Source organism: Jaculus jaculus, chromosome 12, assembly GCF_020740685.1.
Source record: "Jaculus jaculus isolate mJacJac1 chromosome 12, mJacJac1.mat.Y.cur, whole genome shotgun sequence".
NCBI classification, from domain to species: Eukaryota; Metazoa; Chordata; class Mammalia; order Rodentia; family Dipodidae; genus Jaculus; species Jaculus jaculus.
In genome coordinates, this window is record NC_059113.1 from 30,319,221 (window position 1) to 30,346,255 (window position 27,035).

Consider the following 27,035-nt stretch of genomic DNA (forward strand, 5'->3'; position numbering starts at 1 on the left):
GGCTTTTTTAGACACTCCCCCCTCCAGCACCTTCTCTAGAATAACACTACTTGTCCCAAGCCTGTCTCTCCACCATGGTCTTGGACTTCCTTGGGTTCTCTGGGCACATTTTTTTTTCTTTTTTATTTGAGTGAGAGAGAGAGATGAGAGAGAATGGGCACGCCAGGGCCTCCAGCCACTGGAAATGAACTCTAGATGCATGCGCCACCTTGTGCATCTGGCTTACATGGGTGCTGGGGAATCAAACCAGGGTCCTTTGGCTTCACAGGCAAATGCCTTAACCACTAAGCCATCCCTCCAGCTCTCTGAGCACATTTTCCCATCTCAACTAGGCGGGCACAGTGCCATCATGAGGGCCTATCTGTACCTCTGGACCTCAGCAGGCTTTGATGATAGCAGAGCTGGCAGCCCCGAGCCTGGGTAGTCACAGAATGACACCTCACCACCGTGCCCTGGGTTGTTTTGTGTGGACAGTGGTCTCACAAGTACAGGGCTCTGTGGGTTAGAAACCCCCCCCCCACCCCGTGCCCTAGTCAGGCTTGTCTGGGGGTGAGGCTCCTCCTAGGACCTCACACCTCCCCAAGGAGGAGCAGGCACATCACAGTCTCACGCCTTTTAATCCACTTTTTTTTTTTTTATTAAAACAGCAACCAGTTGCCTGCCCGGCCCCCAGGGAAAAACCTGGATGGGCATACCTTTCTTCACAAAAATATATTTTCTTTCTTTTAAAAAAAAAAAAATCACCAAAGCAAACCCACAGCCACTGTGAGCTGGCCACACCTGGAGAACTGGGAAGGCTACTGGCAGTCCTGAGCAGAGGCCTTAGGCCGCCTGGCACAGCCCAGGCTGAGGGTGGGGAGAGATCTCAGCCTGCAGGTATCCAGGATGTAGCAATCAGCTCCAAACCATGCAAGAAAAGACAGCCACGCCCACAAAGCAAAAGTCAATAAAGATAAATTAAAAAAAAACAAAGCAAATAAGATACCACTAGAGGTGGCAGCCCAGACCAGGGAAGAATGTGCCCCTTAGAGGCCATTAGCCAGTGCTAGATGAAAGCCTTGGGCAGCCCAAGGCATCTCCTATGAGGAATTCTTGGAGGATTCGTACAGCTCATCCCCATAGTGTGTCCACAGCACCGAGACAGGACAGAGGGTCCACCCCCGCCTCCAGACATGGTGTGCAAAGTCCATTCAGTTGAGATATAAAATTATACAACTTGGGTGGCATCCAGAGCAGGGCCGAGTCTATGGCCTGCATCCATGGGCACTGGCTGCAGTGTCCATTATGGGGCATCCAGGCCCCTCCCACATCCAGGCTTCAGGTAGAAGTCTGGCACTCTGGAAGCAGTGAAGGCAGAGGCACTGACGGGGCCCAAGTGGGCCTGAAGGTCTGTGAGCCCTTGAAAGGTTCTTGGCATTGGGACAAACAGGTAGCTGCAGAGCCAGACAGGCATGGCCCCTCAATTCCTCCTGGACTGTCCAGGGCCAGGATGACAGTAGCTTATGGCTGTGGGCAAATGCTGCCCCAGCAGAGGGGGAATGGGATGCTGGCAAACCAGTGAGGTCCCAGGCCAGTCCCCTATGAGTCTTCTCCCAGGATCTCCTTCACAAAGGCAGCAATGTCTGTCTTCTTGGTTTTGTGCAAAGTGAAGAAAGGGTGCTCCTGGTGAGAGACAGAACATGGTTGCCAGGGAGGGGAGGCCTGTAGGGGAGGTACCCCCCCAAGGATACTCCTATATATATGTCTCTCTCTCCCTTCCTCCTTCTTTTCCTTCTCCCTCCCCCCCCACCCCCCCGCCACATGCTCCTCCTGCCCAGCCAACTCCTACTCATTCTCCTAGAATCCCTGGCTCCAGAAGTCCTCCGATGACCATCAGAACTTGTGACTACACCTTACCCTCCTGCAGTTGCCTTCCAATGTCAACCTCCCTTGCCCCACAGACACTAGACCCTCTGCTTGGAATGCCCTCCCTGCTCTTCTTTCATGGGTAGAGAAACTGTACCCATCTTTCCGAGCTCCCTTCAAATGGTCTCTCCTCCAGGAAGACTTCCCCGATGTCACGCTGGCTCCTCTGCCCTTTGGTCACAGCACAGCACTGTGTACCCTAGTGTTCACAAGACCTGAACATCCGGGGACATGTGTGTGCATGGGAATGAGAGGCCACTTAGTGCGTGTAGGGGCCGGGCAGAGGAGCTGACCCTGTGTCCTAGAATGCAGCCCTATCCTCACGCAGCCCCACCAAAAACACAGCGAGCACTATCCACGAACTCACCATCAGCTCCAGGTAGCTCATGCGCTCGGCAGGGTTCTTCCTCAAGCTAAAAGAGAACAGGGCAGTGAGGCCAGGCCTGCATGAAGAGCTAGACAGCTAGGCCTTCCCTGACTGAGCAGCAAGGGACATATATGCTCCTGGAGCTTAGAGAAGGGCAAAACTGTCTGGGGTTGACAAAGGTGGCCTGGACTATATGGGCACAAACTAGCCTTGCAGCAATAGTTCATGCCTCCTGGAGTCCACTTGTCTCCAGGAATGTCCACGACCTCAACCCCAAAATGCCTGCCTAACAACTCAGTGGGAGAGGAGGCTCCTTATCGCTCGTCCTGAGGAGCAGAGGCCCAGGCGAAAGGGGTCAAGTCAGCCGATGGCTTGTCTATGGGGCTTCTCTGCTGTCTGTTTTCCTGCTGTCTACTAAAAGGCCATGACTTGTTCTCTGAGCACCTTTGTCCACAACACACAGATGGTATGTTCCTACTGGTTTCCCCTTGTATAAGCACTGAAAACGCTTTTTCCTTCTGAATCTCTTTCAGAACTTAAGGATTATGTAGAAGAACTTACCTTTAGTCTCTATACAGCTTTTCCCTCTTTAGTTACTGAACTCCTGTTTTTTTTAAGTAAGGTTAGAGTGATGATCTGTGTGACTGCCTTTTCCTTATTCTCTTTGTCACCTTAAATATGATTAATTTTTAAGGCTCCCATGGGCAGTCTAGTTTAGTACAGACTTCCAGACATCATTAAAAGCAAACTTTTCATGCATTTAAATCTTTCCTATAAGTATCTATCTCTCTCTCCTTTCCCTTCTTTCTTTCTGCTGCTTCTTCTTCTTTTCTCTCTCCCCCCACCTTCCAATCTATCTAATCCATCCTTTTCTAGAAGAACTATACTAAAACCTCCCACTGGGAACTTATATTGGTCAAATTTTCCTTATGCTCAAGCTATTCCTGTCTCTCACCTGTTGATGTCAAGGTGGCTCAGAGATTTATTAGCTGTAGGAGGGGACACAAACCAGACACTCACCACTGGCTAGTAAAGTCCACAAACTCAGGGGAGAAACGGTCGGCTGGGAGCTGGGGGGATGGCTCCTCTACCACCTGCTTCAGCTGCTGGAAAGGGGTTCCCCAGGACTCATAGGGAAACCGCAGAATAGCCATCTCGATCTGCAGTGGGGACAGCAGGGTGAGCAGATGACCCACACCAAACCACCAGTTGACCCACACCTTGCACCCAGAAACAGAAGCCAAAAGGTGTGCCCATCCCGTTCCAGTCCCTAGGTGTATGCCACAGTCTGCCATGAGTGACAGCCCTGGCACCTTCCAGCAGACCAAGGATGAAAGCTAGGGCTCCAGTGCCAAGTTTCTCTGTCCCAGCCAGCAGACCCTGCACAGAGCAATTCCTGCCTAGGCTGGGCCACGTGACCATCAATGTTCTCTTGGGGGGGGAGGGCTGCAGGTTGTGTGTGGTGTTGTGCATGCACATATGTGTGTTTGCATGTGTGAAGTTGCTCATGTATGTTCGTGTACGCATCTGTGCACATGGAGGCCAGAGGTCAATGTTGGAGGTCTTCCTCAATCATGCTCCGTTTATTTTTGGAGACAGGGTTTCTCACTGAACGTAGCTCACCAGTTCAGTTAAGACTATACAGCCAATGAGACCCGGGGATTTCTGGTCTCTGCCTCCCCAGTGCTGAGATCATAGGCATGTACCATGATGCCTGGCGTTTACATGGGTGCTGCAGATCCAAACCCAGCTCCTCATGCTTGCATGGCATGCCCCACTGAGTCATTTGCCAACCCTACCACTGCTTTTTTTTTTTAAACAATCTGACTTTTGGAAGGTTTTATCTAACAACCCAGGTTCAAGGTGACATGACAGATCAAAGGAGGAGCACTTTTCCATGAGGCTGCAGTCAGCAAAGCACCTCATTGAGCCGGGTCCTGCGTCCCCAGGCACTACCACACACTCCCCCCACTGCCAGTGCTTCCCCAGTACAGACATCAGTGTCTGGGACCAGCAGAGAGTAGCACCCTCCTATAAAGTTGCATGTCTCCCCTGACTACAGCAGTGGGAGGCCTCAGTGACAGGCTGTAACCACCATGAGCAATGGAAGAGACCCCATTGAAAACAAATGCCTTGTGTGGGCAAGTGGCACCAGATGGAATGCTAATGACTGAGCTGAGAAGGGGCCTTCCAGTCAGGATCAAGGAGTTTCCAGCTTATGGGAACAAGGCAGGGAGTGCCATTCTTTATGCATGTCCACAGGGCAGACCTGTGCAGACGTGCTACTGCCCAAGCATGTCTAGAGCCACAGTGGGGCTCTTCAACAGGCTGCAAGAAAAAGCCCAGAGGCACTGGGACACCTCATCAGAAAGCACCGAAGTCCAGGCTGTATCGCCTTATCTGGGTTTCGGAAAGACTTGTAAAAGCAAAAGTAAAACCAGGGCTGGGAAGGTGGCTCAGCAGTTCAAAGGTGCTTGCCTGCAAAGCCTATAGGGCTCAATTCCTAAGCCACCCATGTAAGTCAGATGCAAAAAGTGGTGAAAGGATTTCATGTTCATTTGCAGTGGCAAGAGGCCCTGGCGCATCCACACACACACACACACACACACAGGCATGCATGCACGCATGCACACACACTCATACACACCTATATAAACACGTAAAAATGGATAAAAAACAACAACTGCCTCAGCACAAAGATGCGCAGATGTCACCCGTCACAGGAACTACTTAGAAAGGCCTAACTGGCCGTGTCCTGGAGCCATCGCCCTACAGCAGCTGAGGGTCGGCCAAGGTAGTGGAAATGGTGATACAAGCCAGGTCTGCATGGGGTTGACACTCCTTCCAAGCTGAAAGCTTCCTGAATGTGGCCTGTGCCTGTCCAGGGTAACCTTCTTGATGTCCTGAGGTGTGGGCACAAATGTTTACCCAGAGCTCCCAAGGCCAGGGCCTACCTACAGGGACACACCCAACTGTGCAGACACGCCCCCACATGGCAAGGGCTTCAAGTAGAAATACTAGGCAGAAGATAGACATAAGCAGTGGAGTGGGAGAAGGATCTTAGAAGACAGTTTAAGCCCTGCTCCTATTTGTGAGGCCTGACAAGCTATTATAAAACCCTGGCCCCAGTTTTCGTGATAAAGCCTCAATTTTAAAAATAACAAATGCCAGCCGGGCATGGTGGCACACACCTTTAATCTCAGTACTTAGGAGGCAGAGGTAGGAGGACTGCCATGAGTTCAAGGCCAGCCTGGACTAGAGAGAGACCCTACCTCAAAAAAACAAATAAATAAAACAAATGTCAACATGGGCTAGAGTGAAATCCTACATAGAAAAAAATAGCTTTAAAAAATGTCTTGGTTTGGAGAGATGGCTTAGCAGTTATGCTTGCCTGTGAAGCCTAAGGACCCTGGTTCGAGGCTCGATTCCCCAGGACCCATGTTAGCCAGATGTACAAGGGGCACATGCATCTGGAGTTCATTTGAGGCCCTGGCATGCCCAGTCTCTCTATACATCTGCCTCTCTGTCACTCTCAAACAAATAAAAGTTTTAAAAAAAGGTCTTATCCAAAAAAACACTACTGTAAGCCAGGCGTGGTGGTGCATGCCTTTAATCCCAGCACTCGGGAGGCAGAGGTAGGAGGATGCCTGTGAGTTCAAGGCCATCCTAAGACTTCGTAGTGAATCCAGATCAGCCTGGGCTAGAGCAAGACCCTACCTTGAAAAACTAAGAACCAAAAAATCACTGCTGTAAATTATAAATAGCCAGTACCTAACTATTGGCTGCAGATCTGTGACTGTCAGCAATGGTATCTCAGAGGAACAGATAAATAAAGTTTATTTCCTACACAAACAAAAAGAAAATGTCTTATCCAGTACCAGAAGGTCAAAATTAGACCACTCATGAAATTGAACAGTCTCAAAAAAGAGATAGATTTGAGGTCACCGAGAAAACTGGCACTGGACCTCACTAGCGGAGTCTCCCATCAGTCAGAATGCCCCTTTTCTGGTTAAGTGGCCTCGAAGCTGCAGGTAAGTTGTTTCCACCGGAAAACTAAGGCATCAGGGCCTTTCCCACAAGAGCAATAGCAAGGAGTGTACATTCTCAAAGACCTTGACTTCGCTCTAGTATGCTACCTTGAGGCTTTGACAGCCCTGCCCACTTCCCTAGAGGATTATGGAGAAAAACACCCTAAATGGGAGATCCAGTCTACCATGGTTTGGGAGGGGGGAAAAAGGGTCACCTGACTCCATGAAGATGCCACCCATCTCATGAATATTCACAACTTCAAAACCCATAATGCAGAACAGACCATGTGGCTCATCACTAAGGGGTGGTTCACCCCAATCTCTCTTTGGAATACTTGCTTTGCTCAACAAGTTTCTGCTTAAACTATCTGTGTTTCTCAACTGAACTGTTGCCTTTGAGACAAGAACTGAAAAAGACCCACCCTCCCACCCACTCTCACTCCTTCAGTCTTCACACGCACCCGAATCCCCAACTCCAGTAACAAAACCAATGCCCAGCATGGTGGCGCACGCCTTTAATCCCAGCACTCGGGAGGCAGAGGTAGGAGAATTGCTGTGAGTTCGAGGTCATCCTGAGACTATATAGTGAATTCCAGGTCAGCATGGGCTAGAGTGAGACCCTACCTTGAAAAACCAAAAGGGAAAAAGAAGAATGAGGAGGAATAAGGAAGAAGGAGGAAAGAGGAGGAGGAAGGGAGGAAGAAGAAAGGAGGAGGAAAAAGAAAAAGGAAGAGAAGAAGAAAGAAGACCAGAAAAAAGGGAAACAAGAAATACAGGGGTGAATACTTGTGGGTAGGAAGAAAGGCCTATTAAAGTCTGTAACAACTTGGAGGGATAGAAACCATATGTAAAGCTAAGAGACAAAGGCCAAAAAAAAATTTAATCTTGTTTCAACAAAAAAGTAATGTAAGAGGCTGGGGAAATGGTTTAGCGGTTAAGGCATTTGCCTACAAAGCCTAAGAACCCAGGTTCAATTCCCCAGCACCCATATAAGCCAGATGCATAAGGGGGCACATGCATCTGGAGTTCATTTCCAGTGGCTGGAGGCCCTGGCGTGCCCATTCTCTCTCTCTCAAATAAATAACATATTAAAAAAAAAAAAAAGGAATGTAGAGCTCTGGAAGGACTTCGGTTGGTGATGTGGGGTCTAAATGGAGCAGGAATGGCTGTTTCTCCCTCCCCCTCAGCACCTGCATGCACATTAGGGTGCTGGTGCAACTCACGGGGGGGAGGGGAGAGTCTGTCCTGTGCCACAGTGGCTGCTCTGCAGAAGAGCCATCCAGTTCATCCTGAGAGGTCACCGAGTCTTCCCACTTGGGCAGGGGGCCTGTCCCTTCCCAGGACCTGGGCTGGCCTCAGGTTCCTTTGACCAAAGCAAGGAGGCGGAGGCAAGGCTGGGCCAGCGACCATGAGAGACTCCAGCCTCACTACCACGGCCTTACTCTAAGGAGGCCATCCGAGGCCATGCAGAGGGGCATCACGTGTGTGAGGCCTTCCTGGAACCTGCAGCCAGCCCAGCCCACCTGGCCCAGCAACAGCAGGCGCAGCACCCCTCGGCTGAGCCCAGCCCAGTCACAGACAGACCTTGTTCTGTCGCAGGACTCCTCCATGAGCTTGGGCAGCTGTGCCCAGGGAAGCAGTGGGTAGAGTTAGAGGCGCAGCCCCACCCACACGGGACCAGGAGCACTGCATCCCCTGATGCCAGAGCCGCATCCCTCTGAGAAACGGTAAACAGCACGAGGCTCCCCTGACTGAGTTGTGGCAAATAATCAACTGAGGAAGGGTTGATTTGTAGCCAGGCGGTCAGCAGGCTGGAGGAGGCCTGGGGCGCATGGTTAGCCTATGAAGACGGTAGTCTTAGGGGCCTGATCCCCACCCTGGCAGTCTGTGCTGACTATGCATTTTTGGGACAGTGTCAGAACCAGAAAGTAAGATCCTAGCTGAGGTCTGGGGGATCTAATCTGATTCTGTCTTACTGTCCCCCAACACTAACCCACATAAGGGTTGGGGCAGGAAAAAACTCCTGGGGGCCATATTTTCCCAGGGCAGGAAATGGGCTGATCCTAGGACGTGCCCCACTAGTCCATGGGGACGGGTGACCACCCCAGGCAACTGAATCCGCTAGACTGACTCATACATACTGGCAGCCACCATGGTACAATGTTCCTTCCTGTGCCTTGTCTTCCTCAGGCAGACACAGCCTCGTCTTCCTGCCCCTGCAACCCATCCTCCACATAGGGGCCAATGGGCCTTCTGAAGTGGAATCTCAAAGGCAGAAAACAAACCACCCTTGACCTTCACTTCTCCCTAGAGAGGGGTGGCTCTGCAAAGCTGTTGTACAAGAGCACAGAGTCCCATCCATACCCCTGGACTTAGAAGCACCCCAGTCCAAAGGGCTGGCCCCTAATGTTCCCACAGGCCAGGGACCTTTCCAGAACCCACCAGCCTACTGAGCCGGGACACATGTAATAGGCCCCAGCTGTGGAAAAGACTCACAATGATCTTTACCTCTATTTTTTCCCCTTTTCTTTGGTGATTAGAGAAAGGGTCTTATGTAGGCCGGGATGGCCTCTAACTCACAATGTAGCTGAGGATGACCTTAAACTCCTGATTCTCCTGCCTCCAGATCCCAAGTGCTCAGGTTAGAAGGATGTGTCACCATATTCAGCTCAGACTTTTGCCACCTTCATTTGGAAAGTACTTGCATAGCAAGAGCTCAACTTGAGATTGGCTGGAATTTCTCGACCTATACCAACAGCTCTGGGGCAAGGCTGACCTCACATAATGTGGAGAATGCAGACAGAACATGGATATCATATAACATGGAGTACATTCATAATGGGTTAACTGAGCCAACAGGGAAGGGATCCTGTCACCCCTCAGTAACTTCTTACCCACACAGGAATCTTTGGTGGTACATTATCTTCTTGGATAATGAAGCCAACATGTTTCTTCTGGGACAGTTAATGATTTGAAGCCCCCCAGGAGCTCACAGCTCTCAGCTCAACCCCACCCCACCCCACCAGACCAGCAGGCACTGGGCCCAGCCCGAGGCAGTACCATGGTGATGCCGAGGCTCCAAACATCAGACTTGACGTTGTATCCCTTCTGGTTCAGCTCAGGGTTGATCCTCTCCGGCTGCAAGAGGGACCCAGGGGGATGAACACCCAGGCCACCCAAGCCTCCCTCAGTTAGGCTATGCCTTCCTCATTTCAAAAGTACCTGTCATCCATCAAAATAAAAGAGACTGATTGAGAGGGGGAGGGATATGATGGAGAGTGGAGCTGTGAAGGGGAAAGTGGGGGGAGGGAAGGAATTATCATGGTTTATTGTCTATAATTATGAAAGTTGCCAAGAATAGAAAATAAATAAAATGAAGGGATGAAAGGGAAAAAAAAAAAAGTACCTGTCATCATGCCCCACCATGTTCCCTTGCCTATGTGACAGAAAAGGCGACAGCCAAAGCCTGCCTCCCAGCCACCTCACGGGACAGGGCCTACAGAACTCTTCCTTTCTGACATCAGCGGTCACAAGGCCTGCAGACCATAAATTCATCCAAACGGGGCTCCCAAATGGGGCTCTCGGGACGCAGGTAAATAGCGGCAGGCCCTCTGCAGAGGAGCACGGTTGGGAGTCCTGCCCGCCTGCCTCACTCTGCTCAGCCGGGCGCCCTCACTCACAGCCATGTAGGGCTTGCAGCCAGCGTCCATCGTCTTTGCCACGGAGTCCACCAAATAGCCGCTGATGCCAAAGTCACACATCTTCACGTGGCCTTCCTTGTTGATGAGGACGTTGGATGGCTTCACATCTGCAGGTGGAACAACATACCTTTCTCAGCCTTCTACAAGCACGGGGTAGGGTGCTGCCTCTCCTGTGGCCCACAGGCCAGCAGTAGGCTCCCAACGATCTGTGAATTGGACAAGGAAACTAAAACAGAAAGAATACCATGCCAGGCCCCATGACGCAGCTGAGGTAAGGGAGAGAGATTAGGACATGCCCCAGCCTGGCTCTATCATAGAGGGACCAACAGGGCTCCAGAGGGACTGCCCAGGGCCTTCCATGTCCACCACCCACTTATGTAAACACAAGATCCAGCCAAAGGTAGTGAGTAGGCAGCAAGGATGGGTTAAGGCATGAGAACAGGCCTGTGCTGACAAGCAAGGAGTCCCCCACAGCCTCTCAGTGGGGGACCACCAGGCTAGCACCTCCAGGCAAAGGCTTGTGGGGATTCGTTTAAGGACAGAGGTATGCAGGAAAGCACAGGAAGGTTCCAGGCTTAGGTGCCAACCATAGTGACCTGGGCACAGGGCTGGAATGGGCACCGAGGGTCAAAGGCGACTCAGCTTCCTTCACTCTCTAAAAGCATTTAAGATTAAGCGAGTTAGTCCTCAGCTGGGAACAGGCGCAGACTACAGTGACATGCCACCCAGTGAGTCCTGCCATGTGAGGGGAGGAGGGTGAGGCTTACGAAGCACAGCCTACCGGGTGGGAAGAGACAGACCAGTGGCCGTGCGGGCAAAGGGACCACAGAGAGCACTACCCAGGAGTCCTGGGGTGGGGAACACTTGTACCAGACCCCTAGAGTGACATGCCACAGCCTGGTTATTTCACAGTATGCGGACTATGTGTAAAGAAGAATCAGCCAGCCAAGTCCAGGGTGAAGAAGGTCCAGGCCCTGCTCCAAGCACAGCAGACCCAAGAGCACATGAGCAGAAAACGGCCCAAGCCCCAAGTGGTGCATCAGTCTGTCCCTCGATAAGCTTCAGTTTGCAGCCTTAGTGGCTGGTGGGGACACTGACCTCTGTGAATCACAGACAGCTTGCTGTGCAGGTGCTCCAGGGCCCGCACGATCTGGGTGGGGACAGGAGAGGCAGGGCTGCTGTTACTCCAGGTAACACCGAGGATGACTGAGCAGGAGCCCACCCCTCAACACCTGCCCCAGGCCTGCTGCCCAGCTTCTGCCACGCATGTGTTGGATGTGCCCACGTCCTGGCTGCCTTGGTGCAAACTCACCAGCTTCTCAATTCCTCTCACCCCCAAAGACAATAACCTGCCTGAGACCCCCACAGATTCTAGCCTGTGTCTCTCAGAAGTCATCCCCAAGACCTGGCAGGCCCCCCAGCTTCCCACTCTTCCCTCAGTAGAGCTACCCTCTGGAGATAAGGCGGCAGGGGAGCCCAAGGCATGGGGTGGTTTAAATGTGTGCGGATGCAAACAGGATTAAAGGGCATCCTTGATTCTATACCCTCTTTCCTTTGGCTGAAGCAATGTCCAAACCCAGAGTTGCTGCCCACCTCAGGAACGTTAGATTCAGAAAATCAATGTTGCCTCAGAGAAGCTTGGGCCTGTGAGAGCTGCCATGGGGCATCTTAGTAGGAGGCTGAGGTCGCTATTAAGCTCTCTCTTTCAAAACAATCAGGAACTTGAGAGTTGCACTTGCAAGCCTGTAGGCAGGGACTTGTCAAGCCTGGAAAGCCCTGTCCCTGAGGCCAATTCGGTAAAGGTATTGCTCTGAGCCAGTGGCACTAAGCCTTCCGGGACAGTCACTCTGAAAAGACTCAGTCTCATGACTGCTTCTGCGCATTCTGGACAGGGTCAGGCCACTCACGGACACAGCAATCTCTCCAAGGATATCCTCCGGAATTGTCATGTTCTTATCCAGCACCTTCCGGTAGAACTTGTCCAGGGACGTGTCCATGAGCTCCATGCAGATCCACACGTCCCCCTGCAGTGGACGCCCAGTGATCACCAGTTCACCAACTCTGCCTGGGCCTAGACAACCCACAGGCCCTCCACAACCTCCCTGGCTGCTCCTTACAACCTAGCCTGTACATACCAGGCCCAGCCTCCATCCAAGAAGGGACCTGCTGATCCCAGCCAGAGACGTTCCCAAGCTCCCAACTCTCCCTGTGCCTCTGAGCTTCATCTTTGTGACCCATAAGCCTTGCTGGCACTGCCCAGTCCACACAACCCACCAGGGTCTGCACTCTGGCCTCCTCCACCTGGGCCCTACCACTACAACGTTCCCGGGCAAGTGGAAGCCCAGTGGTGTCCCTCCACCCAGGCCTTTCAAATTAGGACACAGAAGGACAGAGAACCAAGTGTTCCACAGTGTCTTCGGTAGCAAATGACCCGCCCTCCTCCCCAGCACACCTGCATGCCCTGGGGATGGCCTGCTGGGGAGGTGGCTCACTCCGGGCCTTCCTTGGCTCACACTCACACAAGCTTCTGCAGGAAGGCCAGGGCAGAGATACATTAAGACCCACTCAATAGCTCCACTAAGATAGCAGACCGCCACAGTGAGCCCCTATCCAACCCAGCTCCCGGCTCGCCTTATGCTGCACTCAACACCACACGCGCCAGCTGGCTCAGTGGTAGGTGCCTCCATCCTTTCTCTCTCAGATCTCATACCTTGCCTCACCCTCCATTCCTCCAATCCAACATCCAGCCAGTCCTTCCCAGTCCAGAAACTAACCCAAACCTTCACCCCGCCGCGGTGCTTCCCTGCTTGGGAACCCCACCCTGTGAGCCTCCCCTAGTGCTGGCAGGAAGAAAATGGCCACAGACAAACCTCACTGGCACTGAGTTGCCCTGACCACAAGTGAGGAGGGCTGCTCGGACACTAGCCTCCTCTTCAGGCAGGGAGCGTTCAGCTCAAAGTCTGCCTCTCAAGAGCCCTGCTGTGCTCTCTTAAGTGGCAGGAAGGATGTAGTGGGTCTCCCCTATGTCGTGAAGCCCCAGCACCCACACGTAGTGGCGGCTGCCAACAGGTGGGCAGTGATGGCTTACCTCTCTAAAGAGGGCCCCATAAAAGGTGACGGTATAGAAGCAGTCCACTGTGCGCATGTTGATGTCCAGGTCCATAAGCAGCCGCTTCTGCTCCTGTGAGTTCACGGTGGCCCGGATACGCTGCAGGAAGGCTGTGGGTCAGGCCTGAACCCATCACCCAATTCGTGAAGGCCAGAAGCCCTGGGGAAACCCGTAGCCTGACCTGATCTGGGAAGTTCTGTCTTGTCTTTGGTCACAGTGAGGAACAGGGCCACGAGGTGGGCTGTCCACTGGCAGCTCCATCCATTCACCCTCCAGGAATCCCTCCCACTGCTCCAGGCCCAGGCACACCTGGGCAGGGTGGGCCCAGCTTACCTTTACAGCCATGATGGTGCCACTCTGAGCATGTCGTACTTTCTCCACCACCCCATAGGCTCCACGGCCCAGCTCTGAGATAGTCACCAGGTCATCAGCCTCCACCTCAAAGTTCTCGAGGGACAGAAAGGAGAGGGCATTGTTGGCCACCAAGTTACAAAGGGGCCTTTATCTCACACTCAGCACAAAGAGCAGAGAGTAGAGCTGGAGAGATAGCTCAGCAGTTGAAAACACTGGCTTGAAAGCCTGACAGCTCCAGTTCAAGCCCCTAGCTCCCACATAAATCCAGATGCACAAAGTGACACATTCATCTGGAGTTAATTTGCAGTGGCAGAAGGTCCTTGCTTGCCCATGTTTGCTCACTCATGTGTGCACTCGCTCGCTCTCGCTCTGTCTCAAATAAAGAAATAAATAACATTTTTGAAAAAAGAGCACAGGGGCTGGAGAAATTGCTTAGTGGTTAAGGCACTGGCCTACAAAGCCAAAGGACCTCCATTCAATTCCCCAGAATCCACATTAGACAGATGTCCAAGGTGGCACATGCATCTGGAGTTTGTTTGCAGTGGCTGGAGGCCCTGGCACACCTGTTCTCTCTCTCCCTCCTCCTGTGTCTTTCTCTCAAATAAATAAATAAAAATAATATATTTTTTAAAAAAAGAGCATAGGACAAGCTGGTACATTTGGGCTCTACCCTTGCACATGCCATTCACTGCTGTGCCTCTGACTCTGCACCAGCCACTGACCTCTATAAAACAGAGACAGCGCTAAAAAACTGGACCATCTCAGGCCTTCCCTCTCTCACACAGTCCCCAGTAGAGGGAGCCATCTGTCAACCGTTTACTCTTGGGAGACACACAGGAAGAATAAGATGAAAGACAAATAGGACACCAGGCAGCGACAAGCACTGGGGAGCCAAGGTCAGCCAAGGAGAGGCCTCCAGCACATTCCACCCTGGTGCACATCTCCAAGCCAGGCTTCCGAAAGCTGGTGTTCTCCTGAGGCATGTGGAAGTACACACAGTACAGATTCCAGAGCAGGCCCGGGGTCTGCCGCTCCAAGGTCAGAGGGCCCGGGAGCCAGTACGTCACACGCACTGTTCCCACATGAAACAAGGGTGGGGGTTCGTGGACAGTGCTCAGATCAGACATCATGGCAGCTCTGTCTCCCCGCTTCCCCACCCCCACAAGTAGACTATAGTCCTTCTAGACAGGGCTGAGGCTGGCAAGCCAGGGCCACAGCTAGACAGCCCAGGTCTATCTACCACCCACAGCCACTTCCCAATGACCCTGTGGGATGAATCAAGAGGCCACCCAAGATCTAGCCATCGCCTACTCGGTCTCCAATGGTGATGAAGGTCCGGGAGTCCAGGTTTCGGGGCGGTCTGTGGAGAAAGCAGACCTGTAAGGCTGACAGAAGGAAAGAATGGGCCACCTCATTAATTACTGAGCATCTACTAGGTACAAGTGTGTCCTGCTGCCAGGTGGCCCTTAGGCAGCCTCCAAGACAAGGACTGCAAAGGCACAGATCAGATGGGTAATGCTCGTGAGCCCCAGTGGGACTCGCCTGGCCCAGGGCTGTCTGGGTCAGGACAAGAAGCAGGGACAGCCCCTCCCCTTGCTTGCTTGCTTGCTCTCCAGGCTGAAGAGAATGAGAAACTGAGGCAGACTCACGTGGGGTTGGCCACCGGTGGCTTGGACACACAGGATATCCGTAAATCCTTTTTCCTTTTGGATTTTCCTAAACCAAAGAGAAGACAGATTCCAGCTAACCAACAGCCCCTGAGCTGGGCAAATCTGGGGTCAAAGGTAGTATAATTTAGGTCCCTGCCTTCGCTGGCTCCCCTCATTCACAGATGCCTGAGGAGCAGTGTGTTCAGGGCCAGGAGGTGCCCTAGGACATATTCCTGCTCAGGCTACAAGTGCCAGGCTCACGCCCGCTCTTGCCACAGAGACAAGATCACTCCCAAGAGCTGCACTGCAGCGCCAGCTGTGCCCACACAGCACACTCGCTTGGGTGCTCAGTGGTACAGGAGCGGTCCCCCTCTTCCTGCTGAGGGTGGGATGGCTTCTGCCCAGCAACTAAGAAAATTATGTCCTAGGTCTCTGGTATGATCTGAGCTATGTCTCTCAAAACCCACGTTAGGCTGGAAAGATGGCTTAGCAGCTAAGGCACTTGCCTGTGAAGCCTAAGGAGCCAGGTTCAATACCCCAGTACCCACTTAAGCCAGATATGCAAGGCGGCACATGCATCTAGAGTTCATTTGCAGTGGCTGGAGGCCCTGGTGTACCCATTTATTCTCATTCTCTCCCTCTGTCTCTCCTCTCTCTCTCCCCCCCCCTCTTTCTTTGTCTAATACATAAATAAGAAAAACTCATATGCTGTGTTGTAGTCTGGGGAGATGGCTCAATGGTTAAAGCACTTGCTTGCAAAGCCTTCCAGCCCAGATTAAATTTTCCAATATCTACATAAAGCTGGATGTACAATGTGAAACATGCATCTGGAGTTCATTTATAGTGGCAAGAGGCCCTGACATGTGTCTTCCCTCCCCATCCTCTCTCTCAAATAAAAGTATTTCAAGACAAATAAAAACTCATAAGGTATGGTGTGCATGCCTTTAATTCCAGCACTTGGGAGGCAGAGGTAGGAGGATCACTGTGAGTTCAAGACCACAATGAGACTACATAGTGAATTCCAGATCACCCTTGGCTATAGCAAGATCCTACCTTGAAAACCAAAAAATAAAATAAAATCTCATATTTTGGGTTGGGGATGTGACTGAGTGGGTATAGAGAGTGCCTGTTTGGCACACATGAGGCCCTGAGTTCAATCCCTTAACACCACATAAAACAGACATGGTGGTGCACATCTATAACCCTAGCACTGGGGAAATAGAAGCAGGAGGATAAGAAGTTCAAAGTCATCCTCAGCTACATAGTGAGTTTGAGGCCAGCCTGAGCTACCTAAGACCCTGTGTCTCAAACTCATATGTTGAAGATTTCTTGACCCCAGTACCCAAGAATGTAACCTCATTTGGAGATAAGGTTTTTACATAGGTAATTAAAATAAGGTCACCAGGGCTGGGAAGATGGCTCAGCAGTCAAAGGCACTTGCTTGCAAAGCCTAATGGCTTAGGTTCGATTCCCCAGTACCCACATAAATCCAGATGCACAAAGTGGTGCATGCCTCTAGAATTCATTTGCAGTAGCAAGAGGCCTTGATGTGTTTGTTCCCCCCACACACACCCCTGGACCCTCTGTCTCTCTGTTTGAAAACAGATAAATAAATTTTTTTTTTAAAGATAAGGTTACTGGGCTGGAGAGATGGCTTAGCAGTTAAGCACTTGCCTGTGAAGCCTAAGGACCCTGGTTCAAGGCTCAATTCTCCAGGACCCACGTTAGCCAGATGCACAAGGGGGTACATGCGTCTGGAGTTCGTTTGCAGTGGCTGGAGGCCCTGGCGCGCCCATTCTCTCTCTCTCTACCTCTTTCTCTCTCTGTCACTCTCAAGTAAATAAATTTAAAAAAAAAATTAAAAAAAAAAAAGATAAGGTTACTGAAGCTGGCTCTAATCCAGGGTGGTAGGACTGGTGTCCTTTCTTCCTCCCTTCTTTTTTTCTTGCTTTCTTTTTTGTTGTTGTTGTTGTTGTTGTTTTGTGTGTTAATGGATGAAACCCAAAGCTTCATGCACATCAGGTAAGTGCCCAACTACGGGCCTATACCCCAGCTCAACGGACGTCTTCACGAAAGAGGAAGCTGGGGCATAAAAAAGGAAATCAGTGAGGAGACACAAGGAAGTTATCCGCCCCCAAGAAGAGAGCCCTGGATGAGCACAGCCCCCCTGCATGGCCTCATGCTCCTGCTGGGGAGTTGGCTGCCCAGCCTGTTCACATGTCTGTCTCACACTCCTGTGGAGTCGTCTGCCCAGTCTGCGGAGCTGTGGGGCTTTGTGAAGGCAGCATGTGCTGCACAGCATCCTTCCCTGACCAGTGTCAACCTTGGGGCAGTGCCTGAGGCTGACAGAGCTCCATTCAGGTCCCCATTCACTGAACACCCACTCTGGGTCTCAGTTTCCTCATGAGTCACTTCGGAACACAGTTGCCCACCCCACTGGCAGCAGAGAACCTGTGCTTGCTGGGCACACTGCGCAGCCTGCCCCAGCGTCTCCACCATTCTTCTCAGCAGGGCCACTGACCACCCCCTGAAGAGGTAAAACTGGGCAAAGTCAGGATGAGAGAGCTGAGACCCAGCGTGCAGCCCCAGGAAGCACAGGCTTCCTTCCTCCCCACTGTTACCAAGACCCCGGCTGTACCACTCAGGGCAGGAAGCAAGCCCTGGAGGAGGAGCCGGAACCACAGTCACCCAATAGAGCAGAGCCACCAGCGCCCAGCCATGTGCTTTCTAAGGAATCACAGGCCTCCGCTACAAGCTGCGAAGCAAAGATGTTGCAGCACAGCCAGCGTAAGGTCTAAGCTGTTGCCTAGGCTCAGGGCAGGGTGCAGCAGGGTGCCCTTCCAGAGCTAATGCAGCTGGACCTCTCACAGGAGCTCAGCTCACACCCACAGCTGTGCCAAGGTGCAGAGAGGCAGCCTGTACTAAGCCGGCCTAGAGCTCCTGCAGCCCCTCGGCTCCTGCTCTTGCCTCTGCCCTTCTTCTTGAGGCTCTCCCCACAGCAGCACCGCCCCCCGCATCCTTGCCCCCTGGGGACAACAAGGGACTGATGGAAGGGCTACAGACAGGTGTCCCATGCTGACTTGCCCCTGATGGCAGATTCCACTCTCCTGAGGGGGAAAGTGACTTGCCCAGGGAACCACACAAACACAAGGTGGCCGCTGAGATTCAAGATTCTCCGTGAGACACTCAGAGTTCAGAAAGGAAGCTGACCAAAAGCTTGCCCCTCACGGGAGCGTCCTCTGCTCCCGGCCACTTGCCACCACACCCACTAGCTCCACTCACTCTTGTCAGGCAGTGTCTGGTCTTCCATCATATACCCAGGAGACGCCAGTCCCCGAAGCCACATCTGAACCAGGTGCTGGCAGATCCAGCCCGGGTCACACAGAGTGCAGCCTCAGAGCACAGGGTGTGGCCCAGGCAGCAAAGCCTGTGCACTTGGGCCAGCAGGGAATGACTTAGAGACACCCCCACACACACAGGCTCACTACAGTTCCTGGGGGGACGCTCCCTGTGTTGGGGGGACAGGCTGTTCACAGCATGCAACATCCAGCCTCGGTTGCAGGGGCCTCCCCGGGGCTGGTGTGAAGGGCCATTCAGCGCTCTCAGGCTTCGGCATCTGCCTGAGTCCAAGTCTGGGCCAGGTGGGGCTTCTGGTAGCGTATGCTGGAGCCGGAGCCAAGGGGCTGAAGGAGCTACAGGCCGGCTGAGTGCAGGCTGCCTCTCTGCACCTTGGCACAGGACATGGCACCCAGGATGTAGCCCTATGAATGGCCCACCATATATAATGAGAATTGTAGGAAGATTCTTTTTGTTTATGTGGTTGATATTCTCAAGAAACTGAGCCAGTTGTGGTGGCGCAGGCCTTTGATCCCAGAACTCGGAAGGCAGAGGGTAGGAGGATCACTGTGGGTACAAGGCCACCCTGAGACTACATAGTCAATTCCAGGTCAGCCTGAGCTAGAGTGGGACCCTACCTCAAAAAGAAAGAAGGGAAGGGAGAAGGAAATTGAACCCACAGCCTCATGTATGCCAAGCAAGCACTCTACCACTGAGCGTACCCTAGACCTTTCTCAACTTTTTATTTTGAGACAGGGTTTTCCTAAGTTGCTGGGACTGACCTGGAACTTACTCTGTATCACAGGCAGGCTTTGAACTTCCAGCCCTCCTGCCTTAGCCTCCTGAGCAGCTGGAAATGTCCGGCCGGCACTAGTTTTCATTCTTGAGGCTCACAGTGGTACTCCACTCATACTGCCTCTGCTCTCCACCCTCCTGCATCTCACACAGTGGATTTGGGGGTGCTGTAAGATGTGCCCTTGCCAAGCCTCGATGTCCCCATCTGTCAAGGGCACATCTGTGCCCACAGTTGAGTATGAAGGTAAGGCTTATGTGTTTTCCCAAGCTGGACAGTACATAGTCACCTGCCCTGCAGGGATACCAGTCTATGTCAGGAATGACCTAGAGCTCCTTCGGGCAGCCACGCCCACTGTCAGAAAGAGAGGAGGGGTCCTCCATAGAGACAGCTCAGAAACAGGCCACAAGCCACAAGCTGTTGCCACCACTATCCAACATCAACATCAGGGCTGGGCCCAGATGGCCAGGCAGCCTGGGGCTATCCAGGTGTGGCCCAAGGTGGCGATCATCACCACAACAAACAGAGGCTGTCAGCCACCATGAACAAACTACAAGCTCCCAGCACACTATAGCTAGGCTCACAGGGACCCTGGTGCAGGCAAGTCCAGTGCCAGGCACCTTTATATCTCAGGCTACTCCAGCCTCACAGCAGCGCCCCTGCCTCCAGGCAGGAAGTGGAGAAATGAGGCTGCAAGGTATTCAGCCACTGACCTGAGGTCCTGTCCTTGGTATTGAGATGCCCACAAACTTAGAAGAAAGCCTGGTCCTATCTCCTCCCATTCGTCCCTCACTCAAACCACTGTCCCTCACATAACTCCCTGAATCTTTTTGGAATCTTTTCTACCTTAAGGCTGTTGTGCATATAATTCCCTCTGCCCTTTGACCCCATCAAAGCTGGTATCTGATCCTGACAGCTGACCACTGCAGCTAAGCCCCCTTGTTCCGGGCTGTCCTTGAGTCCTGCTGGCCTCTCTCACCACTTCTCACAAGTAACTATTCTATAATTACTTTCTCAGACAGGCCACTCTGATGCCAAGTAGTTGGGTTCAACTGCAACTCCCTAGCTATGCACCCTCAAGCAAAATGCGTAGATCTCTCTTGGCACCAGGGTATCAGTATAACATGAGGAGAATGGGCAGACCTTCCCGGGGCCTCAGCAGTACCTGACTAGAGAATCAGATGGACTTGTCTAAGACCACTACCACAGCATGCCCCCCTTCTCAAAGGGAAAGGTTTTTTACAGGTCCATTGTATAGTAGGTCAGACAGGAGGGGTGTTTAATGAATGGCACACTGTGAATGTATGGTGGAGCATGGACATGACCACAAGTTGGGTTGGCTGGCTCCAAAAGTCAGAGAAAGCCTGAGAGCGGACCACTCAGAGGGAGCCCTGCACCACATCAGTCAGTCCCATCACATGATTTCTGATGATCAAAGTGACACATGCCCCTGGTTTATTGTCCTGCACCTAGCTGTAGGGCTCCTCAAGACTTCCCGCTCCAGAGAAAAGTCCTGAGCCCAGGCAGGTGAGCCAGCCAGGCTGTGAACCAATGCTGCCACTCAGATGTCACAGGCAAGACACCCTATCCTCCCATTTAGCCGGACACCTCCATCACCCACAATTACACAGGGGTCAATGAAGCCCGAAAAAGAGAGAGGCAGGCTTTTAGGTGAGCAGTTTCCCCTTGATAGCTAACATGTGTCAGAACCCAGGCTGGCCACATGACACCAGATGGGACAGCCATGGAATGACTGAGCCAGAAACTCCACAATGGGAGCAGTGCGTGCCAATGCGCCCCCCCCACCCCAGCACAGACAGGAAGTGGAGAAAGACTGGGTGGGTCAGCTGCGGGCCTCAGGGTCTGAACGCAAGGCTTCCATCCAGCCCCAGACCTGGTGCTGGCCTCACAGGTCAACATGAACAATTACCTCCTTCACACTAAGAAGAACCTTTCATCCTGGAGGTCATCAAAATGTCCTATTCCCTCCACCCAGAAATGACACCCATAGCAGCTCACTCTGCCCTCACTGTGCCAGACCAAGGTCACTCACACAGAGTGCCAGTATTGCCTCTTGGCTTCCACCTACCTCCTAATTGTGCCCAAAACCTGCTACTGACATCCAGGATCCTTTGTAGTCCTGCCCCAAGGATCCTGGCCTGTCACCACACACTTGCTGGCTCAGGGCAAGCCTAGGCAGTTGGTGCTGTATGCATGGTGACCAAAGAGAGGGCAGCTGGTGAAGTTGTCCAAGTGGGCACCGTACAAGCAGGGATAGGTGAGGGACACACTTGTCCACAGAGGCCCTGGGCTGCCCCACGTCGACACCCCCATAAACCAACACACAAAGCCTCCTGACAGTCCTGCTACTGAAATGCCAGTGCCACCTTCACTGGGCACACGAAGCCACAATGCACGAGAGAAGAGGATGAAGTGACCTCTCAGCCAGCCCACTCCACGCTCTCCTTGTCCCCACCCAGCAGCCCATGGTATGGACACTAGCCTGGGCCTCTGCACACCTTAGGCACACCAAAGCTCAAGTTTAAAAATAACCAAAAGGAGCCAGGCATGGTGGCGTGCACCTCCCAGCACTTGGGAGGCAGAGGGAAAAGGACTACCAAGAGATCAAGGCCACCCTGAGAGTACACAGTAGATTCCAGGTCAGCCTGGGCTACAGCAAGACCCTACTTCAAAAATAACAATAATTACCAAAAGGGCTGAAGATGTAGCTCAGTTAGTACAGTACCTATCTAGTATACAATCACAAGGCACTGCATAAAACTGGGCATGGTTGGGCTGCAGAGATGGCTTAGCAGTTAAGCACTTGCCTGTGGACCCCGGTTCGAGGCTCAATTCCCCAGGATCCACATTAGCCAGATGCACAATGGGACACACACATCTGGAGTTCGTTTGCAGTGGTTGGAGGCCCTGGTGCACCCATTCTCTCTCTCTCTAACTGCCTCTTTCTCTTTCTGTCGCTCTCAAATAAATAAACAAAAACTTTATTAAAATTTTAAAAAACGGACATGGTTGTGATTACCAGTAATCCCAATCCTCAAGCAGTGGAGGCAGGATGACTGAAGTTTAAGGTCCTCTCTGTGACTACATATGGAGCCTAGGCTACATGGGACCTTATCCAAAAAAAAAAAAAAAAAAAAGAGAGAAGGAGAAGAAGAAGAAGAAGAAGTTAGAGACAGGGGTCTCTGCTGTTCCAGTTTTACCCTTCCTCTTGCTTTTTGAAACATAGGAGTGCATTTATCATGTCCTTCTGGTGTCAGTGGTGTTTATGAGTTTGTTTGTTTGTTTTTAAGGTAGGGAGCAGAACCCGGAGGGGTCACAGAGCATGGTGCAGGCCTAGCCGCTGGCCCACACATGTCCAGCTGAGCAGCCCAGGGCTGGGAGCACTGCAGGACACAGAAGCCCTGACCAGACAAGGCAGCACTGCAAAATAGCTCCACTAAGACATCACAGGAGCTCACAAGCAGGGAGAAGGATGGGGGGCAGGAGGCTGCTGACCCTCCCAAGGCCACATGAGGCTTGGCTTGTTGTCTATGTGCCCCAGAGGGACTGGGTAAGTCACTACTGCCTCTGCCCTTGACATGAAACCGAGAGGAAGCATCTACAGGGCCCCTGGGCACACAAGCCTGACTGGAGTGGACAAATGAAAACCATCCAAGGGGAGGAGTGAGAGTCCAGGGGGCACCCTGTTGGCCTCTCCCCAAGCTGGCACCAGGTCTGGTAGTGATGACCACCTGACCATCCTTTCTTTCAACACTGGACAATGAAGCGAGGAGCAGGGGCATCTGCAGGAAGACCCAACCACCCCAGCTCTCTGTTCCCACAGCACCCTCAAAAACCAGCAACACCCAGCTCCAGCTTGGGGACCAAAAAGGAAATAGATCCCAGAGCCTGGTAAACTTTGGTGAGCATTAAAGGGGCTCTTTGGTCAGAGAAGCTCAAGTCCTGGAGACTGTGAGTGCATCTGAGGCCTCACTCCTGTTTTCTCACCACAACCCCAACACTAAAGTAATAACAGATGCCATTTGCTTGACAAACATTGTCTCTGATCGTCAGCACTACGCTGAGAAGAGGGAGTGCTTCCTTTCCATTCACGGAAGAGGAGACTGTGGGCCAGAGAGGGCACGTCTCTTGTCCAGGGGAGGAAGCAATGCCACCTGCACGGAATCCCAGGCCCATTCCCCATAACTGAGGTTCCATCCTCACTTCCTGCTGTCACCAAGCCCCAACACCTGGCCAATGGAGAAAGGTTGTCCCAATCCACACCAACAGAGCCCCCATGTCCATTCTGCTGAAGTCAACTGAGGCGTTTTGAAAGGTGGGCCATGCCCAGAAGATGGACACCTGTAGAGTACAAACAATGCACCAGATGCAACTTGTCCAGTGTCATGCTGGGTCAGGAGAGGCTCCATAACAGGCAATCCAACTCTGGAGCCTGAGCTTAGCCTCGCCACATAGCTGGCTCTGGGGAGCTCACACGGAGTTCATACAGCCAACCTGGCTTAGCCTGCAAGGCTTCTGCTCCTGGCCTTCTCCAGCCCCATCCCCTGGGCTGGGAGCAGTCAACAGCAGCTGCTACCTGCTCCCACAGTGAGTAAGAAGAAGAGCCATCTGCCTGACAGAGGAAGCTCCTAGGCAGGACAGGAGGGCCTGCCCAGGAGTCCCAAATCAGCACAAGGTCAAAGACGAGCCACCTTCAGGGCCAGGGTTGCAGCCTCCTCTTGCCTGCCTGCCCACGGGGCATGGCCCCTTTAAGCTGCAGCAGTGGCTGACATGCCCCGGTGAGTCAGCACCCAGTGCCTGCTGACTCACCCACCGGAAGCCTTGCTGCCCAGCCTCTCCCCACACAGGCTGACTGGGAACTTTACTGCCTTCAGGCCCTGAGCCATGGGCTGGCTGATAGAGAGTTTCCTGTGCGTCACACCAGGGCTGGGGGAAGTCCCCAAGGTGCCACCCTCCAGTCTCTCTGACAGCCAGGAAAGGGCAGTGTTCCTGTAGGTTCATTTGGCAGCCAGTGACACTAACCACCACGGTGTAAGGATTCACCATGAAAACCGAAGGGGTGACTCCTAGGCAGAGGTTGCCTGTGACCAGCAACACAACACATGGGGTGTCCCCCAAGGGCAAATGTGGCTTGCAGACCCAGACCACACTGACCGCATGTGCCCCTGCACCAGCTGCCTTTGACCTGTGGCTCCAGCCAGCAACCCACTTGGAGGTGAAGAGGGCAGGAGAAACCAGCATGGCTGTAGGGCCCAGAGGCCTCACACCTTCGGGAGACTTCCCCAGGCCTAGGCACAGAGGGCAGGCTGCCCACTGTCAAGTAGGGAACTCAAAGATGAAGCTCCCAACCCCACCAAAGGTCAGGCACCACCACTCCCTGCTCTGTTCAAAGTCCTCTGCAAAGGTGCAAAAGAACTGTTGCCACAGCACGTGCCCAAGACAGGGAGGGCATGAGCAGACTCCCCAGCAGGCCTCCACTTTGCATTTGTTGCAGGGTCACAAAAAAAGGACTGCACACGTGACAAGTGGCACCTGTGCCACAGTCACCTTCCAGGTCCAGCATAACCTAGAGGGACTGCCCAGCGGACCTAAGGAGGAATAGGCTGGGGTGCCAGCATCTCACAGCTCACTCCAACACCCCCTATAGGACTGGCCCAGACGGAGCACTGGGGACACCACTGTGCGGCCAGGCTCTGTCCGTCACAGCTGTAAGTAAGGCATCTGCAAGGCATTCAGTGCCTCTAAGCCTTTGTTTCCTTCCTGGTAGTGGGGCTATGAGAAATAGATGAAGCAACGGGTAGCAAAAAAAAAAAAAAAAAAAAGCTTAAGCAGCAGCTTGTAGGGTTTTTGGTGAAGGGACATTGTGGCTCCCCCAGATTCTTCTCCAGATCCCCAAAAGGCTACAGGAATGCTGCCTGGGGAGCATCTGACCTCCACCCAATCCACCCAATAAATATCATATTACCTGACTCACAATCTGGAAATTCATACTGGCCCTCTGGTGGAGAGGCCCAGAGAAAGCAGTGCCAGGCGTCTTGTCACAACAGCACATGGGGGCCAACGGTGACCCCCCCCCCAAACACACACACAATGCTTTGCTACGCCCCCATGTAACCTGTAACAGCAACTTTTGTTCGGATGAGGCCATCTTCCATCCAGAAAGCTGAAATGACTCCAAATCAAACACTGCCTCCAACCCATTCCCAAGTACAGCGGCATCTAATTTCCTGGTTCTCAAGCTCCATGAGGTCTGCAGCGCACGTCCCTCCCCAGCCACCTCTCCCAGGGAGTACCTCCCTACTTACTCACAGCGGTTGGGCAATGGTCGGAGATCCAGCCTCCACTTATGTAAGACGAAATTACCCCGCCCACCCGGCTCCAGCACTGCCACCACCACAGCCACCGCCACCACCACCACCGGGGCCAGAAAAGGCCCAACGTAGCTCAGCGCCCTGAGCTCCCAAGGTCAGGGCTTCTGAGGTCAGGAGAGGAGCCACCCCTGTCCAGGGGACCTCCAAGTGTTCTGCAGCTACCAGCCAAGGCTGGGCCCTAACCCCTCAGGGCTGAGCCTTTCCAGTACGAAAAGCTGGAAGGAGTCAGGGGTGCACAGCAACTGCTTTTCCCACACACCCACTATGTGCCAGGAGCTCTTCACCGCTGCACCCGTACTTGCTTCAAAACTGTATGCATTCAGGCCCACACCGCGACCCTGATGTCCACCACATCAAGGGGCCGGCAGATGAGGCTGTGGCAGGTTCAGTGGACAGAGAATCAGTCCATTCATTGCTGTTATGTCCAGTTTGGCGCTCTCTACCACAGCCTCGCCTACTGAGTCCCAGATATGCCAAAAATATCCTTTCCTCTTCCTGGAAAAAATAATTCCCCCTTTCTGTCCTCCAAGTCTCATCCTTCCCGGTCTACATGACAAATGCAGCTGCCGCCACCACGGCCACCTCACAAAACTTTCCCAGGAGGGCCAGTTACTTAGAGAAGACAAGACCAAACCCCGTGCACAGCCAGCCCCCTGGCTTAGCAGCTAGCCTAGGTTCCGGGCAGCAAGTCTGGGGGCAGCAGCCCTGGAGACACTAGCTTGCAGGATGGGATCCGCTCCCCAAGTGCAGGGAAAAGACTGTAACTCAATCAAGGAGCAGTGGGTGCGGGGCCACAAAGCAGAGATCGTAGAAGAGTTTTTTTTTTTTTTTTTTCAAAGACAGCCACGGAATGGCCAGCCAGACATGAGGCAAAGTAAGACCCACAAGGTGAGAGAGTTGGAGGTGGAGGGAGAAGGAGATCTGAACTGGGGAGCAGACAGAGCCTTGGAATGGGGAAATAGTGTTAGGGCCCACGGCGAGAGTATGCATTAAATTCCAGCCGGGACACTGCCCCGAGGCTGGTGCAACCCAAGGACCCAGGCAGGGATCAGAATAAATGCCCATCTGGGTGTAGCAGAGTCCAAGCTGCACCTCACAAGCCCAAAAGGAACTCAAGGTGAGGAACTCATGACCTGGAGGGGGGAGGGATGCAGAACGGAGGTTCCAGCCCGGTTACAACCCGGATGCCTTCGCCCGGACGCGCCTACCTTTGGACTGGGGCATGCCGGCGGACGGGCTCGTGGCAGGCGACTCCATGCTGCGAATGGTCCACAAGGGGCGACGACGACTAGTCTAGACAGAGTCAGGTAGCGCCCGGGCCCAGAGCACTCATGGCTGCAGACGGGCCGGCTGCCCGAGGTGGCGGCGAGGCGGCAGCCCCAAAAGTCCGTCCGGGGCGGG

The 27,035-nt window shown here is 52.9% G+C and overlaps 1 protein-coding gene across 1 annotated transcript; it reads right to left on the minus strand.

The window, feature by feature from the left end:
* Positions 1-724: 724 nt before the first annotated feature.
* Map2k3 (mitogen-activated protein kinase kinase 3) lies at positions 725-27,035 on the minus strand. Its single transcript, XM_004669027.2, has 12 exons — positions 26,843-27,035; positions 15,114-15,180; positions 14,776-14,824; positions 13,444-13,557; positions 13,090-13,209; positions 11,909-12,025; positions 11,100-11,151; positions 9,981-10,108; positions 9,361-9,438; positions 3,293-3,432; positions 2,273-2,318; positions 725-1,662 (listed from the first exon to the last, which is right to left on the minus strand). The coding sequence occupies exons 1-12, from the start codon at positions 26,889-26,891 to the stop codon at positions 1,579-1,581; spliced, it is 1,044 nt and encodes a 347-aa protein (XP_004669084.1). The 5' UTR covers positions 26,892-27,035; the 3' UTR covers positions 725-1,578.

What these genes read in the sequence shown, in the direction of transcription:
- Map2k3 (XM_004669027.2), bottom strand. Translation starts at nt 26,891, where the DNA reads ATGGAGTCGCCTGCCACGAGCCCGTCCGCCGGCATGCCCCAGTCCAAA. An exon ending in GTGGACTTTACTAGCCAGTG is followed by an intron (nt 2,319 to 3,292) that starts GTGAGTGTCTGG and finishes GTTCTCTTTTAG; the next exon opens with CTTGAGGAAGAACCCTGCCG. An exon ending in TGAGCTACCTGGAGCTGATG is followed by an intron (nt 1,663 to 2,272) that starts GTGAGTTCGTGG and finishes GTCTCTCACCAG; the next exon opens with GAGCACCCTTTCTTCACTTT.